The 21243-nt window shown below is 60.5% G+C and overlaps 3 protein-coding genes across 9 annotated transcripts in view; 2 read left to right on the forward strand and 1 right to left on the reverse strand.

Annotated features, from left to right (window-relative positions):
* Window positions 1–15802, forward strand: part of SBNO2 (strawberry notch homolog 2) — a 38839-nt gene extending 23037 nt beyond the window's left edge. For 3 of the 5 annotated variants that reach the window (XM_080359022.1, XM_080359024.1, XM_080359025.1), the window contains 26 exons: window positions 140–300; window positions 728–861; window positions 1394–1484; window positions 2626–2769; window positions 3264–3381; window positions 3781–3886; window positions 3993–4146; window positions 4543–4719; window positions 5196–5293; window positions 7370–7452; window positions 8307–8507; window positions 8706–8881; window positions 9059–9190; window positions 9425–9560; window positions 9939–10051; window positions 10543–10614; window positions 10852–10960; window positions 11146–11220; window positions 11326–11469; window positions 11662–11756; window positions 11905–11997; window positions 12211–12342; window positions 12565–12641; window positions 12756–12946; window positions 13156–13759; window positions 13919–15802. In XM_080359022.1, the coding sequence (XP_080215148.1) occupies window positions 140–300; window positions 728–861; window positions 1394–1484; window positions 2626–2769; window positions 3264–3381; window positions 3781–3886; window positions 3993–4146; window positions 4543–4719; window positions 5196–5293; window positions 7370–7452; window positions 8307–8507; window positions 8706–8881; window positions 9059–9190; window positions 9425–9560; window positions 9939–10051; window positions 10543–10614; window positions 10852–10960; window positions 11146–11220; window positions 11326–11469; window positions 11662–11756; window positions 11905–11997; window positions 12211–12342; window positions 12565–12641; window positions 12756–12946; window positions 13156–13736 (3593 nt within the window). In that variant the 3' untranslated portion in view covers window positions 13737–13759; window positions 13919–15802. Of the gene's footprint in view, window positions 1–139; window positions 301–727; window positions 862–1393; window positions 1485–2625; window positions 2770–3263; window positions 3382–3780; window positions 3887–3992; window positions 4147–4542; window positions 4720–5195; window positions 5294–7369; window positions 7453–8306; window positions 8508–8705; window positions 8882–9058; window positions 9191–9424; window positions 9561–9938; window positions 10052–10542; window positions 10615–10851; window positions 10961–11145; window positions 11221–11325; window positions 11470–11661; window positions 11757–11904; window positions 11998–12210; window positions 12343–12564; window positions 12642–12755; window positions 12947–13155 lie in introns of all 5 variants that reach the window. The other 2 variants (XM_080359023.1, XR_013923292.1) reach the window with 2 other exon arrangements.
* Window positions 15803–16332: 530 nt separating this feature from the next.
* GPX4 (glutathione peroxidase 4) lies at window positions 16333–17988 on the reverse strand. Its single transcript, XM_080359398.1, has 7 exons — window positions 17900–17988; window positions 17653–17747; window positions 17394–17538; window positions 17166–17317; window positions 17027–17051; window positions 16701–16760; window positions 16333–16601 (listed from the first exon to the last, which is right to left on the reverse strand). The coding sequence occupies exons 1-7, from the start codon at window positions 17972–17974 to the stop codon at window positions 16569–16571; spliced, it is 585 nt and encodes a 194-aa protein (XP_080215524.1). The 5' UTR covers window positions 17975–17988; the 3' UTR covers window positions 16333–16568.
* Window positions 17989–18379: 391 nt separating this feature from the next.
* POLR2E (RNA polymerase II, I and III subunit E) lies at window positions 18380–21210 on the forward strand. 3 transcript variants are annotated; one of them, XR_013923317.1, is made up of 9 exons: window positions 18380–18521; window positions 18683–18857; window positions 18937–19052; window positions 19803–19883; window positions 20042–20100; window positions 20254–20332; window positions 20482–20559; window positions 20728–20956; window positions 21191–21210. XR_013923317.1 is itself a non-coding variant. In XM_080359426.1 (8 exons), exons 1-7 carry the CDS (start codon window positions 18465–18467, stop codon window positions 20545–20547), a joined length of 633 nt encoding a protein of 210 aa, XP_080215552.1. In that variant the 5' UTR covers window positions 18380–18464; the 3' UTR covers window positions 20548–20559; window positions 20713–20977. The 3 variants fall into 3 exon arrangements, 2 of the variants coding, with proteins under 2 accessions (XP_080215552.1, XP_080215551.1); XM_080359426.1 differs by lacking the exon at window positions 21191–21210 and having other exon boundaries at window positions 20713–20977; XM_080359425.1 differs by lacking the exon at window positions 21191–21210 and having other exon boundaries at window positions 20728–20977.
* Window positions 21211–21243: the final 33 nt, after the last annotated feature.

Here is a 21243-nt window from a genome sequence, read left to right on the forward strand (position 1 = left end):
GACTCGTTTCTGGAACAGGAGGATGGAGAGCAGGCATGGGGCTCGTCTGCCCCGTTGCGGAGCAGGGGCAGCAGCTCTCTGTCCTCCTCCGGCTGGGAGCCAACATCTGCATCTCTCTCTTTCCTGTGTTGTCATTTAGCCAAGATCGGGAAGCACCACCCTGACCTCGTGGTTGAGACGAGCACGCTGTCCAGCGTCCCCCCGCCCGATGTCACTTACAGCCTGGCCCTGCCGCGCTCCGTGGCCGACAAGGGCTCCCTGTCGGCGCTGCAGCTCGAAGCCATCATTTACGCCTGCCAGGTACGGCACCCGGCCCACCCGGCTTACACGAGGCAGAAACTGCCCTTCGTGTGGAGAGATGCGCCAGCGTGGTTTAAAATAACCTGTAATATAGATGAAGAAACCCCAAAAGCATTGACATGTGGCCTTTGAAATGCCTTTTGAAAGGATTATTTGAAGCTGGGGAACTTCTGTGGGGCCTCTTTACCAAAGAGGCAAGAACCTTTTCTTTACATTTTGGGGCCCTGGGGGGTCTTTTCTGTAAACTTGCCACTTATGAGCTTGGCCGTGACACTTGACCGTTCCTGCCGTTGTTTCTCTGAGCAGGAAATGCACTTGCCTCCATGGAATGTGTGGAAGGGTTAAGTGTTGTCCCTATACACTCACACAAAAGCTGTTAGAAAAGGCAAATCTAGTTTAATTTCCAGTTCTGTTCTTGATTTTGCAGCAACATGAAGTTTTGTTACCCAATGGGCAGCGAGCTGGGTTCCTCATTGGGGACGGCGCTGGCGTTGGCAAGGGCAGGACAGTTGCGGGCATCATCTTTGAAAATTATCTGAAAGGGAGGAAAAAAGCTCTGTGGTAAGTTCGTTTTGTTTTGTTTTCCTCTTTTTCCCGTAAGACCTTGGAGTCAGCTTGGATCTGGGAGTAAGGAATTCCTTAGTGCTGATGTTGGCTTTATAGTTGACTCATGCTGTGGCCTTGGGTAAGTCGTTTCCACCTCTTTGTGCTGTTTGCTGCCTGCGAGATGGGAATATTTCCCCTGCAGCGGTGATGGAGAATGAGTCACGATGAAATAGCAGGTTATGTGCCGCTTGCCATGCAGCGTCGGGCCCGTCCCCGCGCTCCCCGCACTCGGCACGGAGGTGTTCGTGGGCTTCCCCACTGCAGACTCGGGTCCCCGAGGGTGGGATTTTACTGCAGAATGGTTGTGAGCGACACATGGGGTCTGAGGCCCGATCCTGCGCTGGGGTGTGTGGGCAGCTGGAGAGATGACTGTTTCACACACCTACCGCTGCTTTAGTCAGAGCCGTTAATCACGGTGCGCGCCCTGACCGTTAATCACCGTGCGCGTCTCCTCAGGAGATAACCAGACCCACGCCTTGCTTTGCAGGTTCAGCGTCTCCAATGATCTCAAATACGACGCCGAGCGAGACCTGAAGGACATCGAAGCCTCCCACATCCCTGTGCACGCGCTGAATAAGGTAGGAGCGCCACCGCCGTGGCGCCCAGGGAAGGCAGCCGCGGCAGCCGCAGGCCGGCCCCGCCGGGCGCGGGAGCCGCGGCGGCTCATCCCGCACGGCTGGTGCGCGGGCGGCAGCGCAGCCAGCTGCCCGTGTTCGCTGCTCGCGTTCCCTCCTCTCAGCGTGCTTTTCCCACTCCCACTCGGGTTATTTTTAACGCTCTGCGGAGCGGCGCTGTGGGCGCAGAGCTGCTCCTGCAGGGAGCGAGAAGCGTCTCCAGGCGAGCGCAGAGCGCGGCAGGACCTGACCCTTTCTCGCCAGCCCCACGGAGGGAATGGCATTTCCCCCAGCTGAGTGAATCAGGGTTTTCAGACTTTCTTCCAGTTACTCTGTGATGGGGATGAAGAATTTCTGAGCAGAAACGAGCAGCAGTTGTGGGGTGCTTGCTCCCAGGGCTCTCTGTAGCCCGCGCTTTGCTCTGCTCCGGGCCGCGTCTGGCACGCTGCTGGCCGGGTCACATTCTCCGCTGGTTTTTAGTGCTGTTGAACAACCAGCTCCTGCAGAGTCAATGGAAACCACATGTATTCAACACCTCTGAATCCACTTTATTAAGAAACTGAAAGAGATGTTTGTTTTCAGACCAAAAAGGCTTTAAATGGGACTTTCTTCATGGGTTTTTTCCCCCTACCTTTTATTTCATTACAGGTGGGCCCCATGGCAGGGAGACAGGCAACAACCTCACCTGCTCCAAGAGAAAATTGCTATCTAGAAGTAATTAAAATGACAAGAGGGTTCAAAACAATTAAACATTCTAAACTGTTGCTTAAAACAAAATGAAGCAACCTCCACTGGCCAGAGAATTGGAGTCCTGGTGTGGGCTCCACATTTCACTGCAGGCATCCAGATGTGCTGACACATTGGCTAGTGGCACTTGTCCAGGCGTTTAAAGTCCCTGTCGTCACCAGATCTCGGTGCCAAATAGAAGTGCCGGAGATGTCGGCTACCAACAGGCTTTTGTGTGTCCTGCTCTCAGACCGGGTTGTGCCGGCGGCAGCAGGAGAGCGTGTCCCACGCGGCCGCAGCGCCGTCGGCAGCGATTGCGGGCGCAGGATGGGGACAGGCGTCACGAGCGCCTGCGTTCTTGTTCTTGCTCTCTCTGCAGATTAAATACGGCGACACAGCTACCTCAGAAGGAGTCCTCTTTGCCACTTACTCTGCGCTGATCGGGGAAAGCCAGGCGGGCGGGCAGCACAGAACACGCTTGAAACAGATTTTGGACTGGTGCAGGGAAAACTTTGATGGAGTCGTATCCTTTGAAAAGAAGCAAACAAACAGCTGGAGAGAGGGAAGAACTGCGCGTTTGTGGTTGTGCTTCACCGAGGAGCAAAGCGCTCGGGGCCATCTGAAGTCGCTGGAGCGGCTGTGCCGAGCAGCCCGGTGCCAGCAGATATTGAACGGTGTGAGCACACGTGCCCCCAGCTCCGCTCTCCCCCGCAGGCTGCGCTTGACAGGACGGGGAGAGAACCCAGCTGCGGGTCACCAGTCCACGACTCTTCTCCCGCAGCGTTACAAGAGAAAACACAGCTTGGGAGTGGAGGCAGAGGGAGGTGATCTTTGGCTCTGAGGAGCAGAGGATTAGGCAAAACCAGCAGATTTCACGCAGCATGGGGAGCGAGTCTGTCCTGTTCATACCGGGATTGTCTGTTCTGTTGGCTGGAGGAGGCGGGGTTGTGTTTTCTGTCTGTTCCCGTCCTGGTAACCAAACCAGATCCTTTCTCCTTAACTGATATTCCCCTCCAGATTGTGTTTGACGAATGCCACAAAGCCAAAAACGCCAGCTCGACTAAGATGGGCAAAGCAGTGCTGGACCTGCAGAACAAGCTGCCTCGGGCGAGGGTTGTCTATGCCAGTGCCACAGGTGAGGCTCCGGGTGGGCGCCGCGCGTCCCGGCCACCTCTGTGACCTGAAGGCTGCTCACGAGGTGTGGGTGCGTGTGCCAAGAGCACCCATTTGTGCAAGAGGAGGTGGATGGTGCTGCGGTGCTAGAGCAGAGCCCGCGGTCTGCCCCGAGCCCCATCACTGCCATTTCTCGTGACTTTTTGGCAGGTCAGACTCATTTCTCTCCAGTTTAACTTGTTCCTGGCCAGCTGTTCAGCTGTGTCGTGGTAGCTGCCCACTTCGTGCAATGTTTGGGAAAGTCCTTGGGTCTTCTGAGGCGTGATGGCAAATGAGCATCCCCTTAAGAGTTCATTTTACTTGAGTCAAAACCATTCACAAACCGCTGTGCTTTTGCTAACAGTGAATTCTGTCCCAACAGGTGCCTCTGAGCCAAAAAACATGATTTACATGAGCCGCCTGGGGATCTGGGGGGAGGGCACCCCTTTCAGAGCGTTCGATGAGTTCCTGCACGCAATCGAGAAGCGGTAAGTCACGTCCGGTGGCCCTTGTTTGTGTGTCACGTTCTGTGACAGCTGTTGCTGGGCTCCGCAGGGTCCCGTGGCCGCCGTCACAGCGCTCGTCCTCTCGCAGGGGCGTGGGCGCCATGGAGATCGTGGCCATGGACATGAAGGTCAGCGGGATGTACATCGCCAGGCAGCTCAGCTTCACGGGGGTGACCTTCCGCATCGAGGAGATCCCGCTGGACCAGCAGTACAAGATTGTCTACGACAAGGCAGCCAAGCTGGTGAGCCGGTGCCACCGCGGCGGGACGCGGACGCTTCGTTGTGCTTCGGGCACGGCCGCCTGTTTTGTGGGAGGGTTTGAAGACTCTGAACGTGGCCATGAGTGCAAACTTTGCTTGTTCGTAAGGAGGAAAAAGGGCACACATGCTCAGCTTATGTAAAAAAATAATCTTATACTTTTTGCTTCTATTTAAAAGTTGTGTATTTGCGAACTAAAGCGTGCAACATCATGCAGATGCAGAGAGAATGACCAGACTGTTCATTCAGCCCAAGACAGTGACATAAATACCGATGTTAAATCAGATCATCGAACCCCAGGCTGTTCTAATAACCTCGTGCACAGCAGGAACGAGATGAGAACTAAGTCTGAACTCAGCCTTTCCGTGTGTTGTCCGCAGTGGGCAGAGGCCTTGATGGTGTTCCAGCAGGCGGCCGACTGGATCGGCCTGGAGTCCCGCAAGTCCCTGTGGGGTCAGTTCTGGTCGGCTCACCAGCGCTTCTTCAAGTACCTCTGCATTGCTGCTAAAGTGCGGCGCCTCGTGGAGCTGGCCAAGGAGGAGCTGGCCAAGGACAAGGTGCGCTGGCAGCCTCCTTAAGGCTGGATTTCTTTCTGGATTAACTAGAATGAAGTGCACTGTTGGGTTTCTGAGAACAATGGCAGTAAATGATGGAGTTCGCGTGGCCTCGTCTCTTGAGGTCCTTCAGGGTAGATGTGGGTGAGCTGATCTGAAAGGGGTTTTTGGGTCATGTTCAGTCTAGAAGAGGTACCAGATCTGTCACCTCCAGCGCAGGCCCGTCCGTTTATCCATCTGGGTGCAATTTGGAAATTCTGGATAGAAACTACCTAGTAGAGTCAGTTAACCAGAATCATCCTCCCTGGGGTGTGAGCAGAGGCAGAGTTTTGGATGCTGAAAGTTCTTTGTCAGGGGCCCTGGTACGGGCCCAGCGTGGATGTGGGGCAGGGTCCAAGGGGACGGTCCCTGGGGCTGTGGGGTACAAGCTCCATCGTCCCCTCCCCGACGTGCGGTCCCGTCCCTGTGTCTCCCTGCAGTGTATTGTCATCGGCCTGCAGTCCACTGGGGAGGCTCGCACCAGAGAGGTCCTGGACGAGAACGACGGGCACCTAAATTGTTTTGTCTCTGCTGCAGAGTGAGTTAAACATCCCTGTGTTTCTGTGAGGGGGGAAGCGTGGGAGGCTGGGGGGCCAGCCCTGCCCTGCGGCCACTCCTCAATGGGACGGAGTTCCACAAACACCTCGCCCTGCACAAGCTGTAAATAGGATGCTGAGACGCTGTTTCTTCAGCCTGGCGTTAGGAGCTGGGTCCTGGGTTTGGAAGTTTCCTATGGTCCAAACGGGCATGAACAGCCTGACCTGACTGTGCACGCCGGAGGGAACGGGCGGGTGTCGGAGAGCCACAGGCTGAGCTCGGCTGGGCTTGCGTGTGGCTGACCCTGGAAAACGGGGCTGCTGGTGGTGCAGCGATGAGCAGGAGAAGCTCCTGCGCTGCAGGGCTGGGCGGCAGCGCCATCGCTGCCTGAGTGCTCCTGGGAGTCGAGGTTTGCCGGTGCTCTCAGCAGCCGTCCCGCTGCGTCCCCTGTCCCCAGCTGTAGGGCTGGGTTGTCCTGAAGAGAAGCCAGGACTCCCGCTGCCCTTTCAGCAGGAATGGGGCTCGTGCTCCCCCTCATTTCTGCAGCATTCAGAGTCCCAGCCCGTCCATGGCTGTTCCTGCGCAACGGGTGACAAACCCCTGGGACGCTGGGTTGAGCTGCATCCCCTCCGTTCTGCGGGCGGCAGGGCTGTTGCTGTTTGCTTTTGGAGTGACTTAATGCTGGTGAAAGCAACGGGAGATGCCAGGGGCGATGTGTGTCCAGCTTAGGCCAGGCTTTCCTCACGTGTTGCTGGGGGTTTGCGTTGGCCTGTGTCGCTCTGCTGTCTCCAGCCCATTCCTGGAAAACAAATACCAATTTGGTGACAGCACGCAGGGCAAGTCCAACAGCTGCTCAGGCTGGTTTTGTCTCTTGGGTTGGCTTCTGAGTCGCAGAAATCAGAGGAACTGAGTCTAAAAAACCGTGTGGTCCCTTCGAGCTTGACTCTGTCCCAGGCGTGGGGACAAGAGCAGCCTTGGTCAGAAATCTGAGTGTCTCCTGGCATCTGCTGAGGCTCCGGCGGCGGTGCCCCGCTCTGACAGCACCACGGGGGATTTCTCGAGGGGGTTGTGCTGGGAAGAAGCAGTTGTTTATAAGATGCCGAGAAATGGGGTTAAAAATAACCGATTGTTCGGTGGGTGGATGGCAGCCCAAGCAGGCTGCTCTGGGGGCAGGCGGGGAGCGCGGCTGTCGGGAAGAGGAGCGCGGTCCCATGGCAGGAGCGCTCCGGTCCAGAGAGGGAGAATGGGCGATTTGAGCACAGGGTCACCCCCGCACAGGACAAAAGGGCTTTTCTGGTGCTGGGTAATGGCACAGGAGGGTCTCTGAGCTCCTCCCTGCTCCCCAGCGCTCCTTTTCCTCACCCGGACGAGTTGTCACGTCCACACCTCCGGCTGCTGTGTTCACCAGGGTGGTGGTGGTTTCAGAGCTCATTCAGCGCTGCCTTCTCGTGGTATTGGGGTTCATCCCCACCCAGCACAATCAGCATTTAAGCATTTGCTCTTTTATTTGTAGAACAGCCCACACAAACCTTTGTTTTCCACTTCTTCTGATTTTTACCGTTCACCTGAAGCCACTTACGCACCCGCGTTTTGTCTCTTCTCTCTGTCCCGTGGCCCAGGCTGGCGGTTCCCTCTGCCATGCGCACACCCGGGGGGCCCCGCCGCTTTCTGGACCTTTCAGCAGTGATGTAACAGCTTCCCAGTAGTGTTTCCCGTTTAAAACTCCCTCTGAGTTGCTGTATAAAGGTCTTGCAGCTCTGGCACGTCCCGTGGCAGCGCGGGGAGGCCGCGGCAGCTGCGTTTTTCCCGGCGTTGCGGTGCTTTGTGTCCCTCGGCATGTCCGTGCGGCGGCTGGGGACGCGCTGGCGCAGCCCGCGCCCCCACGGCAGGCCCTTCGGTGGGACACGCCGGTGGGAGCTGCCGGCAGAGCCGCGCTGTGCCGGGGCGGCTGCTCGCGCGCGAGGAGCAGCGTTCACCCTTCCGTGGTGAAACGCGGTGCGATCTCAAATACACGTTGCTACGTGATAACCGGCAGACATTCCTGGTAGCTCGAATAAATTTTGCATCTTACTTTCAGAGGCGTCTTTCTATCACTAATTCAGAAGCACTTTCCTTCAACCAAAAGAAAGAGAGAAAAAGGAACTGGCATTAAAAGAAAACGTAAGAGCACACTCTGCTGCCCGGCGCCTGCCTTGCTGCTTCCCCGGCCACTCGGCTTGTCTTTGCCTCTTCCCTTCTCCCTCCTTCACGCTTCTTGCTCCCTGCCCTGGTGTCAGTTCACCCCCCGCACGCCTCCCGGCGCTGTCGCTCGTGCGGAGGACGCAGCTCTTGGCCGCTCGCCCTGACCCGCGTCCCGGTCACAGCCCAGCAGCTCTGCCCTGTTCCCTTACCGGGACCGGTGAGCAGACGCAGACGGGTCCTGGCTGTGTGTCTGGAGGTCTCTGCAGCCAGTACCTCTGACTTAGAGCATGGCAGGTGTCCTGGGGAAAAACAAATCACTGCCTGACAAATTATGGGCTGTGGCTGCAGGTAAGAAGAGTTTTGGGGTTTCTCCTCCAGTGGGATGTGGGGAAGGGGGAGGTTTGTGAACGCTCTCACGTAGCAGGGACGTCTCTGAGCTCGGGAGTGAACAGTGTCCCCAGCCAGTGGCACCTGCCCGTGTCCTGCACATCCCTCTGGAGGCACCAGACCCGTGGGCTCCTTCCCCCGCTCGGAGCCGCCGTGTGTCCGTCCTGCTGCGTGTCCGTCCCGCTGCGTGCGGCCGGCTGCAGCCCAGCAGATCGCCTTGTTCTTCCTTTCTCTCTCTTCCTTTCTCTTCCTCTCCCTGCCTTCCCGGCTGCCCCCCACCCTGCCCAATGGGCTCTGTCTTTTCAAGACAAGCCTTCCATTTGGGGCAATCTCAGCTATTTTATGATTTCTCCGCCTCCTCCTTCTCTTTCTGAGCTGGCCCTTGCTGTTCTGCACTGACGCGCCGCTGGGGACTCTCCTGAGGTGCCGCTTGCTCTCCCTTGCAGGGAAGCCGAGGGGCCGCTGTGCCAAGGCCCTGAAGGGCCTGTGTGACCCCACGGGTGTCATCAAGATCAGCGATGACAGCAGCACCGACTCCGACATGGGGCTCGACAGCGACTTCAACTCCTCCCCGGAGTCCATGTTTGAGACGGACGACGTGATCTTCGTGGAGCACACCTACAACGGCTTCGCGGCGGAGGACAGGAGTAAGCGGAGCAGCGGCGCGGGGCGCCGTCCCCCCGGCTGCGGGGAGCTGGGAACCGGGGTCACCTCAGTCCGTGCTCAGGGGCGTTTATTGTAGGTCAGGGTGCCTGCTCGTCACTCGGTGCCCTCAGAAGCCCTTTGGGACTGTTGTTTCATTTGCAATTACCAGGTAACTCTAAACTTTGTGGTTTTCGTTCCAGGTAACTTTCACATGCTGCCTTCCCAGAGGGAGATGCACGGCCCGCGGGAACTCGAGCACGTGGAAAAGCTGAAGCAGGATCTCCTCGCAAAAGTAAAAGCACTGGGCAAAGAGCTACCTCTCAATACCTTGGATGAGCTGATCAACCACTTTGGGGGCCCGGATCATGTGGCTGAGGTACTCCCCGCAACCAAGAGTGCATTTCGGTGGGGAAAGGGGCTGGCAAAGGGGATTTCTGCTGGAAGGGGGTTTCCTCTCCTTCCTTGTAACCAGAAAAAGCTGCTGAGAAGTGCCTTTGTGAGCGGAGCTGCCGCAGGGCTCTGCCCTCGCTCACGGCCCCTCTCCTGTGTGCAGATGACGGGGCGCAAGGGCCGGGTGGTTTGCAGACCGGACGGCTCCGTCATGTTCGAGTCTCGTGCGGAGCAGGGCCTCTCCATAGACCACGTCAACCTGAAGGAGAAGGAGCGCTTCATGAACGGGGAGAAGGTGAGTGGGGCTGGAGCTAAGGGAACCTCCAAACGTCTGCATGGGAGGGGTGGAATGGGAAGGGCTTTTGTGTGTCCATGGCTCTGTGGGTTTCTGTCTGACCTGCAGGAAGGTGACACGGAGTCTGGGGTCCCCTCCTGGGCTGGGGACTTGTGCTTTGGGCTGTTTCTTGGAGCACTTTTGCACGTGTCCGTGAACCTCAGTCCCGTTTCTCACCCGTTGTCTCTCCCTTAGCTCGTAGCAATAATCTCCGAGGCCTCCAGCTCAGGGATCTCTCTCCAAGCTGACAGACGGGTGAAGAACCAGAAGCGCCGGGTCCACATGACACTGGAGTTGCCCTGGAGCGCAGACCGGGCCATACAGCAGTTCGGTGAGGGCCGGGTGTTCTCCGTCACCGGCCCCTTAGGTGTCAGCGGTATCCCGGTGGAACACACCAGGGCTGCCGGGGGTTTCTGTTCCGCCCCGAGGGGGCTCTGGGTGCGGAGGGACAGCTCTCGGTACGTGAGCTCAGAAGAAAGGGCGCACAGCCTCGCTCAAACCGGGGATCGCTGCTCAGGCCCAGAGCGTCTGGGCTGTAAAGTCACCTCTGCCAAGGTCTCGGCAGCACCGGGGTGATGAGTGTGACGGTGCCTCTGTCCTGTGTCCCCAGCGTGATGGAAAGCTGGTTTGGCTCACACCTTGCTCAGCTTCCCTGCCAGTTTCAGCCAGGCTGTGCCAACCTCTCCTTTCGCTTCCCGTGTTCCTGTAGGTCGAACGCACCGATCGAACCAGGTTTCTGCTCCAGAATATGTCTTCCTGATCTCTGAGCTGGCCGGGGAGAGGAGGTTTGCATCCATCGTGGCAAAGCGGCTGGAGAGCCTAGTAAGTGCCCTGCGGCAGAGAGACTGATCTGTCGCTCCGGTTCTCTCCGAAGAGCTCCGGTTGCGCGGTTCCCTCTGGCGGGGCCGGGGTGACTGCGGCGGGGGTTGTGTCGCGGTTGTGAACACGGGCGGCTTTCAACATCCCGGGGTTTGGGAAGGGATGAAGAATACGTAACCAGGGTGTCAGGAGGGATTTCAGGGAAGCAGAACGCAATTCCAGATGTTGGAATTCCCCCACTGTTAGAGGAGCATGAACCCATCTGTTTCCAGAAAGCTGATGAAATAATTAATGGAATAGTTAATTTGCCTCTAGTTTCATTTTTCTTCACTTCCGATAAATCCCTGAATACTTCGGGGAAGTCCCGGTGCTGCAGAGGAACGCTGCCCCACAGCACGTTCTTGTCCCGGCCTCCTCCCAGACGCGCCTTGGCCATCCTCTGGCGTTCTGCAGCAGCTCAAAGTGAGAACGTTGTCCTTGCTCTGCCTTCCTAGGGTGCCTTAACTCACGGGGACCGCCGGGCCACTGAGTCCCGAGACCTCAGCAAGTACAACTTTGAGAACAAGGTACCTGGGGCTGTTCTGGGGCAGCTCAGCGGGGAGGGGTGAAGCGAGTGGGATCCGGAGCCGGGAGGATCGTTACTGGCACCTACAGGCAGGATCTGCCCAAGCACCCAGCGCCGGTGTGTGGAGCCGGGCGGGCGCTGGGGCCGTGCAGCCGAGGACGCTGTTCCCGTGGGAGCGGGTTCTGTGTCAGGACGCGGTGGAGGTTTGTCCCTGTGTGATTCTCGTCTCCTTTCGCAGTACGGGGCTAAAGCACTGGACAGAGTCCTGTCCACGATCCTCAGCCAGACAGAGAACAGGGTTCCTGTGCCCAAGAGCTATGACAGAGGGGAGGCCGCGTTCTTCCAGGGTAAGGACATTCCCAGCTCTGGGGTTTCCTCGTGTCTTGCTGGGTCATTCTTAGGTTTGAGGTGCTGGAAGAGCCGAGCAGAGCGTCAGGGAGGGAGGGAACAGCACCACAAGTGTGGGGCAGAGCTGGAGGGAGAGGGGGCAGCCCGGACCCCCAAACGCACAAGCTGTTCTCTGCCGTTCCAGAAATGAAGCAAGGGCTCATCTCCGTGGGGATCTGCTGCCACCACATGAAGTACGGCACTGTCTCGGTGGAGAAGGGTACGTGTCCGGCCTCTCCTGCCCGAGGGAGGGGGGAATGGGAGATGTGGGGGTGTCACGGTCGGGGGTTTTCCCCACGAACCCTGAGCCGCTGCTCTCTTGCAGACTGCTCCATCACCAAGTTCCTGAACCGCATCCTGGGCCTGGAGGTGGACAAGCAGAACATGCTCTTCCAGTATTTCTCTGACACCTTTGACTATCTGATTGAAAAGGACAAGAAGGAGGGCAAATACGACATGGGCATCTTAGGTGTGGAGAAGAGGGGTGGCCAGACCTCTCCCTGCTCACCCCGCGCTTCTGTGTCCCTCCCCGTGCTGCCTGCTGGCAGTGCCACAACGTCTCGGGCACCGTGGTGTCCCCACGCAGCACAGGCCCTGAGACTCGTGCGGGGAGAGGAGGTGGCACAAGAAGATGTCCCTTACAGCAGCTTTTCTCCTGCAGACTTGGCCCCGGGAGTGGATGAGATCTATGAGGAGAGCAAGGAGGTCTTCCTGACCCCCGGGCACCCGCAGGACGGACAGGTCGTGTTCTACAAGGTGGGCACAGCTGTTTCTGCTCCGGTCTTCTCCAGTGCTTCCCAGTCCGGGGCTGGGAGCTGCTGGTCCCTCCTCTTTGTGAGACAGACACTGATGTGCTTGTCCTGCCTCCTGACGTGACAGAATCCCTCTGTTTGTCCCCGTTTAGATCAGTGTCGACAGAGGCTTGAAGTGGGAGGAAGCTTATGAGAAGTCCCTCAAACTGACAGGACCCTTCGACGGGTTCTACCTCTCCAACAAGGTGGGTCCCTGGGCTCTGCCAGGGTGACATCCCCGCTCGGAGGGCGCTCCAGACGGTCCACCCTGGCTGTACGGGGTCTGAGCCCCATCTCCTGCCGCTGGGGGCTGCGGGACTCCCCCAGGAACCTCCACCCTGGAAGGAAGGGGGTTAGTTCAGAGAAATGTGGGCTTGGGGAAGAGGCTGTGATGGTAACCGTCAGCTCTACCCCAACAGATGCGGGGCTGCAAACACACGTGTCTGCTGGCAGAGCAGAGCCGAGGGAAGAACTTTATCCTCTACAAGCCAAATATTGGGAAGCAAAGCCAGCCCGAGAGCCTGGACAGCCTGCAGAAGAAGTACCGGCGGGTAGGCGGGGGTTGCGGCCGCCCACGGGGGGAGAGGGGAAAGCCTCTTTCTCCGGGCAGCGCTGGCTTTGGAGGGACGTGGACTACAGCCCCTTGGAGCCCGTGCGGGGTTGGGCAGAGCTGCTGGTGACACCCGGGTGTCCCGACTCCCAGCCCTGGGTTTCACATCTCAGCTGCATGTTGGGCAGCAGAAAATCTCCAGCGCCATCCGTTCGTTCCGCAGGTGCTGCCCGAGGAAGCCAAGGAGCACTGGGAGAGCAGTTACCTCTTCTCCCTGACGCACTGCAACCACGCCGTCTGGTGAGGCACCCGCAGCCCCCGGCAGAGCCGCTGCTGGGCGTCCGTGGCGCTGGGGGGGGTCCCGCCGCGGGGACCCTGTGCTGAACCGGGTGTTGTCTCCTGTTTGGCGTAAAGGAACCGGAGCTGCCGGCTGCGGCAGGAGGGGAAGGAGTGCTTCCAGGGCACGCGCCTGCGGCACTACTACATGCTGTGCGGGGCCCTGCTGCGCGTCTGGAGCCGCATCGCCAGCATCATGGCAGACGTCACCAACAGCAGCTACCTGCAGATCGTGCGCCTCAAGACCAAGGAGAAGAAGAAACAAGTCGGTGGGTGAAGCGCTGGGAAGGGGAGGGGGGAGCAGGATGCTTGAGAAGGAACAGGGCCAGCTGCCCCGTGCTGGAATTCCCTTCTCTGGAGCTGCCTGCGCTGGGGTTGCAGTCCTGTCCTCAGAGCCGCAGGCCAGCTCGGCAAGCGGGCCCCGGTGTCCCCCAGCGTCCCCCAGGGCTGTGGGGACTGACGCCCGTTCCTCCCCTAGGGATAAAGATCCCCGAGAGCTGCGTGCGGAAGGTGCGGGAGGAGCTGAAGCAGATGGATGAGAACGTGAAGCGAAAGCACAACCAGCTGGTGCAGGAGCCGAGTCCGCAGTTCTCGCTGCCGCTGCACGTCCTCCCGCAGCCCCTGGACCTGACGCAGACGGGCCCCGGGATGCCCCTGCCCAGCCTGCGCCAGGACGAGATCCTGGACTTGACCTACAGCCCTCCCAGCGACAGCATTCCCGACGTGGCGATGAACCCCGAGCCCGGCGCGCTGTGCTTCCCCCTGGAGCCCGTTCTGCCGCCGCACCAGCAGCACCGGTTGCCCTTCGGCTTCGGCCACCCCTCTGTCCTGGAGGGGAGCGCGGCCGCCAGCTCCTCGCTGCACGAACACCTGCCTCTGCCTCCCCCCGCGCCACTGCAGCCGCCGCAGCAAGATTTTGTCCAACAGGATGGGAACATCAACTTTAGAGAGATCCTGGAGGACATGCTAAGGCCGTTTAACGGGGGTCCCCAGGAGAACGGGCTCCCCCAGGAGCGCCAGAGCGTGATCCAGTTCAGCGGGCCGTTCTCCGACTTCTGAAGGCAACCGTGCCCCGTGCAGAGGTGAGAGCTGGGGAGCCCCGTCTTTTCTGCTGGCTTGGACTGGCCCTTTTCTGGTTTTGAGGGAAGAAAAGAAAACCCTAGAGTTCCTTAAAGCAAAGTTTATTTATATATAATATACAGTCAGGCATGTATAGATTTGTATATAACATGCGCTTGCAGGGAGTGGAGTGTGGCCAAGTTCAGCTGATCTGGACTGACGGTCTCTGCTGTGTTTGAGTCCTGCTCAAAGGTCAGTGCCCGTGCAGGAGCGGCCCCCGCCCGCCGTCCCTGCAGACTACTGAGTGTCTCAGTGGGCTGTGCCTTCCCCAGCCCGAGCTCTGTGGCCCCCGAGCTGGCCCGAGGCACGTCTGGTCCCCAGAACGACCTGGCGACCAGGGTGCCGGTCCCTGACCCAGGGGTGAGAGCTTGTGATGAGTTTGTCAGATCTCAGCCGCGCCGGGAGCTCGGGGACATTCCCCGGAGCAGAAGGGCCATGTGTCCCTCAGCCTGTCCTGCACTTTAGCGCTGCGGGTTCCCTCTGGCTGCCCAGGCTCTGCGCAGCGTCCCGCTGGCGCGTGGTGGCCGGTCCCCGGCCGTGTCACCGCTGCGGGCTCGTCCTTGGCTGGGCCACGGGCCGGGTCTGACGTGGATCCCCAGGCAGAGCTGCTCCCAGGGGCCGTGCGGGATCCGCTCCCGCAGCAAATCCAGCCCCACAACCAAAGAGCAACGTGTGCTTTGCGGAGCGCTGCCCCGGCTGCCCGGCCGCCCGCTCCCCGCGGCAGTGGTGGCTGTCACCGTCCCTGTCCCGGCGGTGGCCGTCACCGTCCCTGTCCCGGCGGTGGCTGTCACTGTCCCTGTCTCAGCGGCGTCTCGCCTGGGCAGGTCCCGGGCGGCTCTTGAGCTTGCTCTCGTTAGCGGGCGGGCTCTGGCGGGCGGGAGCGCGGCAGCTCCCCCGCCGGCCCCGGCTCTGCCGCTGTCTGCAGGGGAAGGACCGAGCCCTTCCCCGGCTGGCCCGGGAGGGGACTCTGGGGTCCCCCAGCCCCGACAGGTCAGCCTTGCGGGGGCCGGAGCTTTGCGGAGCCCAGCACAGCCCCCTCCTCCAGGCCGAGAGCCGTGAACCCCCGTGTCCCCCCAGGCTCGGGGACTGGCCCAGTTTGCTGTTGGGAAGGGCTTTGGGTCGGTGTCCGCTGCGCTGGGAGCCGCGTCCCCGGCACAGGGGGTGCTGAGCTGCGTGAGGCTGTGAGGCTGCTCTGGCTCCTTTGGGGTTTGTCCTCCCCCCCCGCCTCCCCCAGCCCTGCTCTGGGGTCCCTTTTCCTGCAGTTTTTCAAGGAAACCTCCTTACCTCAAAGCAAACACCAAAGACGGGACCCCCGCGTCCCCCCCAGGTCCTGCTGCTGCTTCGTGCTCTGCCCCAGGGGACCTCGGGGGCCACAACAGCCTTTTCCTGTCCCCATCGAGCTCATCCCCTCGCCCTCCCCTATTTAACACATGTCCCAGCCCCCCCAGCTTCGCCTGGGGCCCGTTTTGGCACTTGCCGAATTCTCAGTGAGGAAGGGGTGCCGGGAGAGCCCGTTTCAGAGAGGCTGCAACTCGGGCACAGCGAGGCCGAACTGGCCCGGCTCGCGGGGCCTGACCCGGCGCCTTCCGCCTCGAGTTTAAAATATATGCAATCCCCCCTCCCTGGTCTCTGGGAACACAGAGAGCACCTTGAGGAACCCTCCCTGCCCCAATCCTGTGTTTTCGTCAGGGTTAATAATATCTAACAGTATCTTTTAACTAAATTATTATGCAGTTGTCCTACTGATTGTATGTATTTTTAAATGAGTCCCTTTTTTCCTTCCCTTACACCTTTTTGTTAGCACTTTTTAATCCGCTTGTTGTTTGCCTTTGTTTTTCTATGTGTATTTATAATTAATTGAGATGTATATATGTAAAGAGATTTTTTTAGAATATGTGCCTTGGACTAATAATTCCTGAATTTTCTACTTGCCTCAGAAGGATAATTTTTCATTCTGCTCAGTAAAAATGGAAAGGAAGCCACATATGAGATTTCTGTAAGTCCCAGCTCTCTGTCTGTCTGTCTGTCTCTCCAGACCTGTCCCAGGGTCCCATTTGGGACTTGGATCAGCACAGGGACCCCCCCCCAGCAGTGGGATTATCTCCGGTGTCAGCGGCACCGTGGCAGCTGCTCTCCCGTCTCCCCGGGCACCGGGTGGTGACAATAATGGAGCTGCTGGTCGGGCCTGTTGCGCAGCAGCGCGGGGACAGCTCGGGGACGTCTCGCCCGGGCGCTGCGTGTCCCCGTGGGGGCGGGACGGGGCGAACACACAGCCCGTCACCCTCCAGCTGCATCTGGGGAAAAACAACCCATTGCCTCATCGGGCACCGGGCCAGGTCACACGCACCTTCCCCGCTTGGTTGGTCCCGCGGGCGCGCGGCTGAGCCGGGATTCCTGTGCAATTCGCCCCTCAGCACTAATGCGGATTATCCCAGCTGCGCTCAGCAGTTGCGTAAGGTCTCTGCTCCTGCAAAGCTCAGCACCGCAGCTCCCGCGCCATCCACCGTCATCGCCGCACACCCAGACACAACTGCTCATTTCTAATGCGTCTATTTATTGCAAGGGGAGGCCAGATCCTGCTCTACGCAGCAGCCCCAGCAGCAGCCGCAGCCCCGGGAAGTTTCCTTCCAGCGGGTGCACGCCAGGGGTCGGGTCTGCCTCACCAGGGACCTGGCTTGAAGACAAACCGTCATGAAGGCTGGAGAAAACTCCATGGCAGCTGCGGCCGGTGCTGGGGCCGAGGGGCAGCGCAGGGGGATGAGATGAGCAGCTCTACAGGTAGGCGGGCAGGTCCTTCTCGATCACCTGTGGGAGAAAACGGAGTGTTGTGCAATGAGAACATCATCACCCCAAAAACGAGCCCGAACTTGAGGCGGGCAGAGCTGTGGCACTGGCCGCACTTACGTAGGGATCGTCCATGGGACTGTACCGCTTCACCACTTGGCCCTCCCGGTTGATGAGGAACTGTGGAGTGAAGCAGCACGTGGGCGCGTGAGTCACGCAGCCCCGCTCCCCCGTGCTCATCCCAGCCGCTCTGGGCCAGGGCTGGAGATAACGTGGCTTAGGGTTAGAGATAATGCAGCTCAGGGTTAGAGATAACCCGGCTCAGGGCTGCAGATAACCCTGAGCCTCTGGGGCCGCTCCCAGGGAATCCGCCCATGCGTGAGGATCCCTCCTGCCTGTGCTGCCCCCGGGACCCCCCGCGCTCCCCAAAAGCAGCTGGATCCTACCTTAGTGAAGTTCCATTTTATTGCACTAGGAGAGAAGAAAACAGGAGTGAGAGTTGGGCAGGAGAAAAAACCCCAAAACTCTCCTCTTGCTGCAGTGGGGCCGGAGCCGACCCCTCCCTGCTGGGGCTCCCGCACTCACTTGCCCAAGGTGCCCCTGCCTTTGGGCTGCTCCTTCATCCACTTCCAGAGCGGATGGGCATCGTCCCCGTTGACGTCGATCTTGCTGAACATGTCGAACTTGACCCCGTAGCCCTCGGCGAACGCCTTGATGGCAGCGCTGTCCCCCGGCTCCTGCGGAGGGCGCAGAGCGGCAGCTCCGGGAGCGGCTGCTCGGCCCGGGGAGCCCGGAGCCCCGCTCCCCACCCACCTGTTTTCCGAACTGGTTGCAGGGGAAGCCCAGGATGCGTAAACCCCTCTCAGCGTATCTGGCGTGCATGTCAACCAGCTGAGTGTAGTTTACCGGAGTCTTTCCTCATTTCGAGGCCACGTTGGTGACGATGCAGACGCAGCCCCTGCGCAGCGCTGGATCAGCGGCCGCCCCGGGCGGGGCGGGTCCCGCTCACACAACCGATCGATCGTCCCGCCGCGGCCTTTGAGCCGCACGCCCCGCGCGGGGCCGCACGTACCGGTACTTCTCCAGGGACACGTCGTTGCCGTCGATGTCCCGGGCGTGGAAGTCGTAGATGGCCCTGGCCGAGCGCCAGTCGTCCGCCTGGGCGCACTGCGGCGGCAGGCACGGTCAGCGCCCGCCGCGGCCCTCCGCGTCCCCTCCGCGACCCCTCCGCGCGGGGAGCGGCCCCTCCGCGTGCCCTCCGCGCGAGGAAGCCCCGCACTCCCGGGGAGCGGCCCGGCCCGGCCCCGCAGCGCGCTCACCATGCTCCGCACCGGGCCCCGCGCCGCCGCCGCCCCGCTCAGCAGCGCCCGCCGCAGCGCCCCGGCCCACCCCATCGCGCCCCCCGCTCTCGGCCAATCGGCGGCGCGGAAGCACCGCCCCTCGCTGCCGCGCAGCCAGTCAACGCGCGACTGTCGGGCGTGCCCGACAGGATGATGGATGCGAAGCTGACCAATGGGAGAGCAGGGTGGGCGGGGTGGCCGCGGGGGTGTTTATCGGCGGAGAGGGCGAGACCATTAGGGCAGGGGGGAAAGGACGGACCATGTGGCGGTGTCGGCCCATGAGACGCCGCAGACCGGGCCCTTCGCGGCGGCGATTTCCCACTGGCCGGTGGGTGGGCTGCAGCCCGCCCCGCTCCGGGGCGCAGACAACCGGAGAACTGCCCCGGCTACACAAGACGGATCCTCGCTCCCCCCCGGAGTGAGACGGCCCACAGCTCCCAGGAACCCCCACGGCCGAGGTCCTCGTGGTGCCGCCTGTCGCCGCGCGAGCAGGCATTAGCGCGGGCAGCCCGACGGGGCTTTAGGCGGTGCGGCGGCGGGCGCCATGGACGACGAGGAGGAGACGTACCGGCTGTGGAAGATCCGCAAAACCATCATGCAGGTGCGGCCGGGACGGGCCGGGGGGACCGGGAGGGACCGGGACGGGCCGGGGGGACCGGGACGGGCCGGGGGGGGCCGGGGGGACCGGGCCCCGGCAGCGGGCGGGGTGCGCGGGCCCGGCGGTGCCGCGGCTCCCGGCCGACCCGCGGCGTCTCTCGGCAGCTCTGCCACGACCGCGGGTACCTGGTGACCCAGGACGAGCTGGACCAGACGCTGGAGGAGTTCAAGGCGCAGTTCGGGGACAAGCCGAGCGAGGGCCGGCCCCGCCGCACGGACCTCACGGTGCTGGTGGCTCATAACGACGACCCCACCGACCAGATGTTCGTGTTCTTCCCCGGTGAGCAGCGCGGGGGCCCGGGCGGGGCCGCCCCTGCCGGGCCGGGGGGCGACCCGTGACCCGGCCGGTCCTGCCGCAGAGGAGCCCAAGGTGGGGATCAAGACCATCAAGATGTACTGCCAGCGCATGCAGGAGGAGAACATCACCCGCGCGCTGATCGTGGTGCAGCAGGGCATGACCCCCTCGGCCAAGCAGGTACGGCTGGCCCGCGGGGCGCTGCTGTTCCGCTGGGCTGGCTTCGAGCGCTGGTTTAGCTCGGGAAAAGGCAGGGATGTCCTTCCAGATAAAGCCTTTTCACACAGTCACAGATTGTGCGGGTTTGGAAGGGCCCTGGAAAGCTCACCCAGTGCAATCCCCCCATGGAGCAGGAACACCCAGATGAGGTTACACAGGAAGGTGTCCAGGCGGGTTGGAATGTCTGCACAGAAGGAGACTCCACAACCCCCTGGGCAGCCTGGGCCAGGCTCTGCCACCCTCACCCCAACAAGTTTCTTCTCAAATTTAAATGGAACCTCCTGTGTTCCAGTTTGCGCCCATTGCCCCTTGTCCTGTCCCTGGTTGTCACCAGAAGAGCGTGGCTCCATCCTCCTGACACTGCCCCTTTCCATATTGATCCCCAGGAATGAGTCCCCCCTCAGTCTCCTCTTGTCCAGCTCCAGAGCCCCAGCTCCCTCAGCCTTTTGCTAAAGCCTGTTCTACTTTCACTCAGGCTCTTGCTTAACATGCAAGTGTGTTTAACCGGAGCAGCCGGAGGTGGCTGCAGAAAAGCAGCTGAGGGGCTGTCAGGGGTGGGGGGGGGAAAGGGGCCATGTACCAGCGGTTGGGAGATCTGTTGGCTCTTTGTGCAGCCCGTCTGTGCAAGCGCAGCGGCTCCACGTTTGCGGGTCCATGCGTGGGCAGGGCTGTCCCAGCACAGCGCTGCGTCTGACGACCTTTCCCTTGCAGTCCCTGGTGGACATGGCTCCCAAGTACATCCTGGAGCAGTTCCTGCAGCAGGAGCTTCTGATCAACATCACGGAGCACGAGGTGAGTGGCGCGGGGCAGGTGATGGTTTCTGTGCTGAGCGGCGGCTCGGGCAGGCTGAGCAACGCGGTCCATTTTCCTGCTGCTGAATGTGCCACCGTGAGGAGCCAGCAGCTCTCTCACGTTCTGCCCTCACGGCCTCTCCCCACCATCGTTCACAGCTGGTGCCGGAGCACGTTGTCATGACAAAGGAAGAAGTGACCGAGCTCCTGGCCAGATAGTATCCTTTGTGTGTCCCTCCCCGTCCTGCCCGGGTGTGACGGGCACTTGCTTTGGGCTGGAAACGAGCACAACGCGATGGTTTATTACTGTGTTCCGTTAGCTGCGCTAACGAGCGGGCTCCGCGGGGGCAGCTCCTTGACTCCCCGCGCAGTAAACTGCGAGAGAACCAGCTCCCGAGGATCCAGGCGGGGGACCCGGTGGCCCGGTACTTCGGGATCAAGCGGGGTCAGGTAAAAACAGACTCGGGTGACGGGTCCTGTGAGGTTCTCACGGTGTTTCAGAACTCTCGGAGGTGCCTCTGTTGGATGTAAAGCTGTTGTGGGCTGAGCAGCCTGCCAGCAGCTTCTCTCCTCCTGAGCTGCTCCTCTTGGGCTCGCAGGTGGTGAAGATCATCAGGCCGAGCGAGACCGCGGGCCGGTACATCACGTACAGGCTGGTGCAGTGAGCGGGGCTGCGGGTAAGGTGGGGCTCCCCAGGACTGATCTGGGGCGAGCTGCCCGCAGGAGGAGATTATCTCCAAGCTTTACATGGTCTGCGAGGGGCAGCACTGCTGCGAGGACAGAGCAGAGCGGGCTCAGCGCTGCAGCGGCGCTGGGTGGTTCACATTGAGTCCTGTCCCTTCCAGGTGCGGAACTGCCCTGCGCTGCCTCCCGATCCTCCCGGTTCACGGGTGCTCCGAGATCTCCCCCTTCTCATGGACGGCCAAGACGATTCCCAGCAGTTGCGTTTCTTGGCCTAGTTCCTTGTTTCCCCGCGTGGTTGTTGCTGTGACTCCGCACGCAGCGTGTGCGGGGACAGAGGGAGCGGAAAAGGCCTTTGCTTTCCTGTTTTATAGGATCTGATTTTTAATAAAGGTCTGTACTGTCTGTTCCTCACTGGTGCTGTGTTTCTCCACCTCTCCCTGTACCGAAGCCTCGGGACACCAACAGTTCCTGTGGTTTTCATTCTGTTCAGCGTAACTCCGTCCCACCCTCTGGCTCTGGCTCTGAGACCCTGCACTGGGGAGTTGTTCATCTCCCCCCGCTTGCTTTGATTTTAATCTGTTCTGGGTCTCTTGGGGGTTTTTAAACTTCGGTACCAATACTCAGGGTCCATCCTCGTGGTGCTGAGCCTCCTGCAGCCCCAGACTCAGACCTCCAGG

Source organism: Nesoenas mayeri (genome assembly GCF_963082525.1).
Source record: "Nesoenas mayeri genome assembly, chromosome: 25".
NCBI classification, from domain to species: Eukaryota; Metazoa; Chordata; class Aves; order Columbiformes; family Columbidae; genus Nesoenas; species Nesoenas mayeri.

What these genes read in the sequence shown, in the direction of transcription:
- POLR2E (XM_080359426.1), top strand. Translation starts at nt 18,465, where the DNA reads ATGGACGACGAGGAGGAGACGTACCGGCTGTGGAAGATCCGCAAAACC. An exon ending in TCCGCAAAACCATCATGCAG is followed by an intron (nt 18,522 to 18,682) that starts GTGCGGCCGGGA and finishes GTCTCTCGGCAG; the next exon opens with CTCTGCCACGACCGCGGGTA. An exon ending in TGACCCCCTCGGCCAAGCAG is followed by an intron (nt 19,053 to 19,802) that starts GTACGGCTGGCC and finishes TTTCCCTTGCAG; the next exon opens with TCCCTGGTGGACATGGCTCC.